The sequence below is a fragment of the Lissotriton vulgaris genome, chromosome 9, assembly GCF_964263255.1.
Source record: "Lissotriton vulgaris chromosome 9, aLisVul1.2, whole genome shotgun sequence".
NCBI lineage: Eukaryota > Metazoa > Chordata > Amphibia > Caudata > Salamandridae > Lissotriton > Lissotriton vulgaris.
The window spans coordinates 903777109-903786104 of record NC_141697.1 but is presented as its reverse complement, the minus strand read 5'-3'; the positions used below and the strand labels follow the sequence as shown (position 1 = coordinate 903786104).

The window sequence follows — 8996 nt, the reverse complement described above, 5'->3', positions numbered from 1 at the left end:
CAAGTCAGTGAGTGTGGGGGCGAGGTAAAAAGAGCAAAATGTTCTGTAACCCTATTGTTGGTTTTTCAACTTACTCTCCCCATGCCTTTAAAAAATGAAGGTGACCTGATGTAATGTAACTGGTTCTCATATCAAAAGTGTGCTGTATATAAACTGCAGAACAATGCATAAAGAGGTAAAAACAAAGCATTCACTTGAGAATGAAAATACAAATACACATTCAGTGGCTGATGTGTACAAAATGAAACTAGAAAACTTATGGCTTAAATTGTGTGATCTTAAGCAAATATTTTTTTCAGCAAAACTCCTTTTTCTTTATTATCGCTTAATAAAGTACTTTCAAATATGTGAGCTCAGAACACCAGTTGTAAAAAACCTATTGTGTTTGATATAATACTGTAATGTTCCTCTATAATAATCTGGGTCATGTACATGACATCTTGCCGCTTAGTTCACAAACGGTTCATGTTTAAAAACTATCACTTTTAATAACTACTTCTTAGTGCAAGGGGATTATGCAATTTGTTAATTTAAAATGGTATTAGCGTTCCTGCAGGAGAAACATGGCACTCAAGGTAACATAGTTAGACTGCATCAGAAATGGAGGGGGCAGATGTACATACCAGCTTCCTCGTCTTATACTAGAGGGGTTTCAATGTGGGTGATAACTGGGGTTCCGTTTATGATAAAGGAGGTGGTGACTGACCCAGAAGGTCAAATTGTTCTGCTTCGTGGTGCCCCTGATGGTAGGTAAACATGCATGGTTAACAAGAATGCCCCAAATGTAGATGGCATGCACTTCTTTGGAATTGCAATGAGGGCAGTGAGCCCATACATAAATTCTATCATACAGTGAAACGGAGACATGAATTGCGTACTGGACAGCCAAAATAGGCAGGTCCTCGCCTAGGGATACTGAAATAACCTATGTATGGATGGACATTCAGGATTTATGTAGACTGGAACATCTGATAGACAAAATCTACTCTATCCCTTCACCAACTCACAGCACCTACAACAGGCTGGACCTCATACTTGTGAAGAGTAGCACATGCTCCTATTGCACAGACGCAACCTACCTGCACAGATTATTATTGGTGTATTCTCCTTTACTGGTTTACTAGTCAAGCGCATGGCATTGGTATATAATATCAGTGTTAGTTCAATTATAAACACGATTCCACTTAGACTGAGGTATTTCGGAGTTTATGTTTACTAATAAATATCTCATAATTGAGCACTTTACTATCCTGAAAGCATATAAGGGGCCATTGGAATTATGCGATTCTGCAGACGCAGCGTGTTTCACATAAGTATGGATTGGCCAAATTTTTCTCATAATTATGGATTTGCTGCACTTGGCACACAATCCATCATGCTGCAGAATTTGCAAATGTCAACTAAAAACATTTTGCTTCTAGCTCAAATAGATTAAAAGTTACAAAAATTGCACCGGGATTTGTTGCCAATCAGTGCAAGGCCCTTCCCAGAAGTTGACTGGCACTACCTAGGTGAAACTTTTGCTAAGACAGTGTTAATAAGGGTGAAAATGACAAAACAATTAACTGATACTGTCACAAAATGTAACTCATTACACAGCATTTTATGCATTTCTTGTCGCGTAATGTAGTTGGCACTACCGCATAATTCCAGGAGTCCAGTCCTGTTTATATACTTTGTTTATTTAAATGAATAAATTACACTGCACACTACATAGCAAATTATCACTTCAACAAGTAATGTTTTTTCTTGGCTGCATGTAAACAAAAAACACCATCCAAGAAGGTTTGAAAGAACACTTTTAAGTGGGTAAATTGAGCAGGCACAGTAATGCCAAAAAAGTTAAGATTATGTTACAAAAACAGAAATAAAAAGCACCAGGCAGGCCACTCAACACTGAAAATCATCGAGTAATGTAATTGCAATCTTGGCTGTAAAATGTCCACCTAGTTCGTTGGTTTGACCTTTCCTTTTGTTTCCATTTCACGCAGAGGAGATATCAATGGTGTTTAACACTTACAACATGACATCCAACTTTGGAGCTTCCTCTCGCAGAAAAAGAGAGAAAGGGATCAATTTGGATGGGACCATCACCACCCTTGCTGTGGATCGCCGCAAGTCAAAGGTTTGGAACTACTACACCAAGCTGGGTGATGCCTATGTGGAGTGTAATGTGTGCAAGAAGCAGTTGTCCTTTCACAATAGCACCACCACCATGCGGGAGCATCTGGTGAGGAAGCACAGCATCCGCGACACTCTTCTTTCTCAGCTGAAGGAGGAACAGGCATCAGAGCCTGAGGAAATCATGGCCAAAAGGCCACGACAGGATACACCAGAAATTCACCTGTATCACCCCGCGTCTTGCCCCGAACCAAGAACTGACATGATCACTGACTTGGTGCTGGAAATGATCTTCCGCGACCTTCATCCTCTGTCCGTAGTGGAGGACAAAGGCTTTGGCCTTCTCATAGGATACCTGGAACCCAGTTTTACCCTCCCATCCCCTGTGCAACTGTCCAGTATGTTGTGGCACAAATACAATGTAGTCAAACAACACCTCGAACACTATCTGCGCACAGCTGAATCGATTGTCCTGTCAATTGACCTTTGGGTGTCTCTGCCCCACCAATCCTACTTAACAATTACAGCAAACTTCATTGACTCTGATTGGAGATTTGCCCGTTGCATTCTCCAAACTCAGCAGGTACACGAGGCAGAGTTAAAGGATAATCTGGCAGAGAAGCTTTACTCTGTCCTGGTGGAGTTTGGCTTGGCTGCTAAATCAGTGTTCTGTGTGTTGCATGACAGCTTGCAAGACATGGAGGCTAATTCCGAACAGTTACAAAAGCTTCACGGGTGGAAGAGTTTGTGCTGTTCTGCCCATCTGTTACATTACTGCATTCAAGCCGGACTCCATGTGCAGCAGGTGCAGGAGGCTCTAGATGCAGCCAGGCATATTGTTGCCTACTTCCAACAGGACGCAAAGGCATCCTGCTCTCTGGACAGCAAACTGGAGGCCATGAATAAAATCAAACAGAAGCCGGTGATGGACATACCGTCTCGCTGGCTGACCACCATTGACATGTGTGAGAGCCTGCTGGAACTGAAATGGGCCATCATGTCTGTTCTGGAAGAGCAGACCAAAAATGCCTCAGCTGTGCAAAACTTAGCAGACCACCAGTGGAAGCTCTTGCAAGATCTCATTCCCATAATGAGAACGGTTAAGATTGCAACATCTTTTTTGCGTGAGGAACAAAACACCTCAACTTCCTCCTTAATGCCCTGTGTGCACGGCATTGTGACTGCTATTGGCCAACAATCAGACGATTCCACTGAGGCGATCAAGACAGTTGTGAACAACATACGGTCGGAGATCCAGCAAAAATGGGACATGATGAATGAACAGAAGTTGCTTGAAAGCCCTGCTGTGATAGCTGCTTTTTTGGATCCCCGTTTCAAGGAGGTAAGGTTCCTAAACCCTGACACAAGGAGCGAATTGCACACTAAAGTGAAAGAGATGTTATCACAAATTTGTAGCCCTCAGGAGCAATCCACCCCTATGTCGTGGGGGCCTTCAGAATGCAAGTTGGAATGTAGTGATGGTGGCCACCAGTTATCCAATCACAAGGACGGGGGTGCGAACGGGCAGTCACAGAGTATCTATGACATTCTCCTTGGGAAAGATCCAACAGAAAGTATGCCCGAGATCCACCAGCAGCTAGAGAACTACATTGTGGAGCCACTCTGCAAACGTAGCGCCAGCCCCCTTGACTGGTGGAGAAACAATGAGCACCGATTCCCTGTGGTTGCCAAGCTAGCTAGGCAGTACTTTGCCATCCCAGCCACGGCAGTGGTGCCGGTACGTGCATTTGCCCCTACTGAAAGTTCTCTTGAGCACCGACGAGCAGTCCTCTCCCAGGAACACCTGGATCAAATATTGTTCCTCCATCAAAATTTTGACTTTTTAGAATCCATGAAAAATAATACGAGCACATGATTTCAACATAAGATGCACAACTGCGCTTAAAACCAAAATGTTAGGAATATAGGTAGAAGAGCACGTCACGATGAGCTATGCCGTAAAATATTTAATGCCACACAGCGTGCGCATGGCTTGTCCCCTGTGGAAGTGTGTCTGAAAATTTGGCATGTTTTGTAGTTAATTATAGCTTTCATAAAGTATCCCAAAGAAAAGAAAAACTGCATGCCTTATTGCATTTTGATCTCTGATTTAATAGTTTTACGAAAGTATTCAAAACGTGTTACGTTTTCTTCGTATTCTCATGTAAGCTGAATTGTATTCCTCTGTATTTTTGACAGTCAGAAATGTTAACTGAACAGCAGGAGTAATATTCACTATGACTAACCCTGGATATGTGGTTTAAACTGGGTCCTGAAACCAGTAGTAGCTGACTAACTATAACGTAAATATTAAAGAAAATATGCTTATGTTGTTTTCTACAGGCAGGGTGTGGTACCCCTGAACTCCATTGATTAACAAATTGCAATACCTTAATTTCCATTAATCCAGCTAACCTAGTAAATGACATAGAATCAGTGGTGTGATAAGGATCAACATGGGGCTATGAAGTCGTGAAGGGCTGGGACTAAAGTAGTCCAGCTATACTGAAAAAACAACAAAAAGAAACAGAGATGGACAAAGTTAGTCCATGGTTACAGGCATCTACTGGTATAAACCCAAAGAAGGAACAATGGCTAAACTGGATTAATCTAAGAACTAACCAACACAGCTGCAAACATAACTACACCATGCTAGGGGTCCACAGTGAGGGTCTCCGGTAATCACAGTGGAAAGCAATTCACTGTTGCAAAGTCAAGTCTTTCAGTAGTTGTTCATGCTAATCCAGTTTATATCCAGATAACTCATAGACCATTGATCATGAACACTCCACAATTGTAGTAGAGAAGATGACTTTTATCATTCAAAACAGCTTAAACACAGAAGTCAGGAAAGGGTAGTCTCAAAATCTCACTCTCTTTGCCTAGTATTCCTGGCACCATACTCTGAACATTTATGACTTTCGTACAAGGCACACCCCAGTAACCTCATCATAACCTACAAGGTCCCAGTTACATTACAGTATAATCTGCCTACTCCTATCCAAGATAACAAGAAACAAAACTTTAATTTAAACTAAACATAACATGAAAATTTCCTATCTCTTTCTCTCTCAGGGTACGAATACTTGTACACTGAGGGAAGCGTTGTAAATAAGAGTAACTTCACCAACCTTTGCAAGTTCCACAGGCTAATGCTCACACGTCTAATGTGACATTTTCTCAGTTTCACATCTGTTTAGGGAGCCATAAAAGCGGCTTATACCTTAAACACAAAGGGGTTGATTCCGATCCTGGAAAAAAACCGACACGAATCGTACTTGCTGGATCGGAAAAACCAGCCGCAAACCGTACAGATGTTGCGTACGGCGGGTTCCGAGGGAGATGCGTACGGGGATTTGATTCGTACGGTCTCTGTACGATTCGTACGGAGTTCAGCTCCTGGTACTAATCGTACTTCGTCGTGCGTACAGGGGACATTCGTCTCTGTACGATTCGTACGGGAAAAAAGCTCCAAACCGCTATTCGGAGCGGTTTTTCCCAAATCGGAATCGACCCCAAAATGTGGATTCCAGATAATAACCCAATCAGCTATGTGCACAGCTAATGAAGATAGCCCTTTCTATTTATCAAAATACTGTGGCATTTGTTATCGATTATAACATATATACACCTCCATTTTATTCCAATCAACTAGCCACCTAAACCATGTGGGGCTTTCTTGGTTTCAGGCACTAGACCACACATCACATAAAAGATTACTGACCAGTTGTTACAAGTGACTTAACATTTAAGAATTCACAATTACAGCAAGTGCAGGGAACTCCATATCAAATGTTCTCTTCTCGTTTCCCTGGTCCAAGTACCATGTCTTAAATCTTCAAAAAATGTCTGGCAAACCGACCATGTGAACACCCTGACTCCTCTCCGTTCTTAGCATCAGACTTCTGCATGCAGTAGATAATCGTTTTAATATTTAAACTGCAGGTACTACATGTAATGCACTATAATTGTACTGCCACATTCTTCATCAATTTAGCAATTATCTATATAACCATTTTAACTGTCATCATGTAATGTGCCTCACTGACGACATGTAAGGTGTCTCTGTTCAAAGTGCTTTATGTATAAATACATATAATACCACTAGTAGCATGTGACCTTTGCTTCACAATCTTAACATCGGGGAGATGCTTCGTGAGACTTTACTTTGCAGGCAAGCAAATCATATCAAATTTGTTACAATTGATAAAAGTTTGCAATAAAGCGAGCACATTCTTTTATACAGATTGAATATAAAACAAATATAATTCAAACAAACCAACAAATGAAAAGTTACATCAAAAAGAAATTATAAATATATAAAACTCTTAAAAACATATACTTTCTCGAGTCATCTGTTACAGTTGCAGGACTATGTACAAAATTCATTGTTTGTCTTACATGACTTATCGTGTTCAAAGTGATCATTCTGTGTAATAAGTGATGTCTTAAAGCTAAACGGCCGGGGAAAACAAATAATACATGTTTAAGATCTTGTTGACCTAGATCACAGTGTGGATAGCACTTGTCATACCTACTATTAGGAAACCCCTTAAATAAATTATTATTCAAGTGCAGGCCGTCTGTTCTGAGGTTTATTACAAATCTATATAGTTCATGGTGAGAAAGTATACACAAATATGGTTGCATTTTCTTAAATTCAGCACGTAACCAGAACTTAAAAAAAGAGACCACAAATGTACAGTAGGGTAAATCATTGTCGTATTGCATACTTTCCAACATTTTTGTTTTACTAAGAGTGTAAAATGTACAGAATATAATGAGAAAGAAGAACCAGGTTGCAATCCTAGTCAATTAAACACAATAGAAAAAACTTTGAAAGTCTAGCACATATCTTTTGCCAACTAGAGCTCTACTATAAACATGTGTCATAGACAGATTGGCTTTGATGTTATTATTTTTGGTGCACAGTCAAAATATCGATTCAAAATTTTCGACCAACATTAGTATTGAGTTAAAAATATTGAAGGTGAAGAATATCGAGGTCAAGAATTTCGTTGGACAGAATATCGGCCCTAAGGTAAGTAAATCGATTTTTTTATATCGATGTAAGTAATATCGAAGTTAGTAATATCGATATCAATTATATCGATGTTACTAATTTCGATGTTACTAATATCGAAATTTGTTTGTTATTATGTATTTTATTATGTATTTTATATGTATGTGTTATATGTTTTTTGTTACGGTTTTTATTTGTTTTAAATTAAATGTGTACTATTTTTTATATATTAAAAATGTTATATTTAATTTAATTTAATGTTATAGTACTGGAGCAGGTTGTGGGTTTATAGGGGAATAGGGTGGGAAGGAATTTAATTATAGTGAAATAATTATTAATTTTTAGTAATTGTAAATTAATTTTAATTTTTCCGTTTAAGTTCTGTAGCAGGTTGTAGGTTTATAGGGGAATTGGGTGGGAAGTAATTTAATTGTAATTAAGTAATTATTTATTTGTAATTGATATTGATATTTATTTTATTTATAATTAAATATTAATTGGTAATTAATTATTTTAATTTCTAATTAATTTTTTAATTGTTAATTAAGGTTTGTTATTGGTAATTACATTTTTTAATTGGCAATTAATTTTTTTAATTAGTAATTAAGGTTTGTAATTGGTAATTACATTTTTTAATTGGTAATTCATTTTTTTAAATTGGTAATTGATCTTTTTATTTGTTAATTACTTTTTATTAATTGGAAATTCATTTTATTAATTGGTAAATAATTTTTCATTAGAAATATTGTTTATTAAAAAAAATTATTTACCATTTTTTTATTGTTAACCCCTTTGAATCTCATGACGAGCGAGCCACGGTGCTCGTGTGCTCATGACGAGCTGAGCTCGTCATGACCTTTAGAACGCTCACACGCTGGGCTAATTCCCCTGCTCTGCGAACGTTCTAAAGAAACGGGTGTGGTCATGACGAGCTAAGCTTGTCATGAGCACACGACCACCGTGGCTCATCATGAGCACAGGGGCGCTGTGTGCGCCCCCCCCCCCGCCCCCCAGCACAGCATGGGAATTTGCCAGCTGCGAAGGGGTTAATCAATTTTTTATTATTAATATGTTTTTTGTTTTGAAAAATATTTTAGTGTTCAATATTTATTATTTGGTAATTTATATTTATTAAATAATATTTATTGGTATTTATTGTTAATTTATTGTTAATTATTTATTCAATTGTAATTATGTTTTTAGTAATTATTAATGGGTATTTGCAAATGATGTAGAGTTAATTAAAAATTAAAAATTAAATTATTTTATTTACAACAATTATTTATAAGTATGTTATATTTAACTTCTACGCTATCCAATGCTTTTCCTACTGTTGCACTCTCTGGAGTTGGAATAGTTATTTTTACCCCTACGCTATCCAACGCTTTCCCTACTGTTGCACTCTCTGGAGTTGGAATAGTAATTTTTACCCCTACGCTATCCAACATTTTCCCTACTGTTGCACTCTCTGGAGTGGGAATAGTAATTTTTACCCCTACGCTATCCAGCGCTTTCCCTACTGTTGCACTCTCTGGAGTTGGAATAGTAATTTTTACCTCTACGCTATCCAACGTTTTCCCTACTGTTGCACTCTCTGGAGTGGGAATAGTAATTTTTACCCCTACGCTATCCAATGCTTTCCCTACTGTTGCACTATCTGGAGTTGGAATAGTAATTTTTACCCCTACGCTATCCAACGTTTTCTCTACTGTTGCACTCTCTGGAGTGGGAATAGTAATTTTTACCCCTACGAAATACCATGTTTTCCCTACTGTTGCGCTCACCGGAGTGGGAATAGTAATTTTTATCCACCCGCTATCCAACACTTTCCCTACTGTTGTACTCTCTGGAG

The 8996-nt window shown here is 38.6% G+C and overlaps 1 protein-coding gene across 1 annotated transcript; it reads left to right on the top strand.

The window, feature by feature from the left end:
• Positions 1–1996: 1996 nt before the first annotated feature.
• On the top strand, positions 1997–4240 carry LOC147692473 (E3 SUMO-protein ligase ZBED1-like). Its single transcript, XM_086936794.1, has one exon. It carries the CDS (start codon positions 2003–2005, stop codon positions 3995–3997), a length of 1995 nt encoding a protein of 664 aa, XP_086792920.1. The 5' UTR covers positions 1997–2002; the 3' UTR covers positions 3998–4240.
• The last annotated feature ends 4756 nt before the right edge of the window (positions 4241–8996 follow it).

What these genes read in the sequence shown, in the direction of transcription:
- LOC147692473 (XM_086936794.1), top strand. Translation starts at nt 2,003, where the DNA reads ATGGTGTTTAACACTTACAACATGACATCCAACTTTGGAGCTTCCTCT.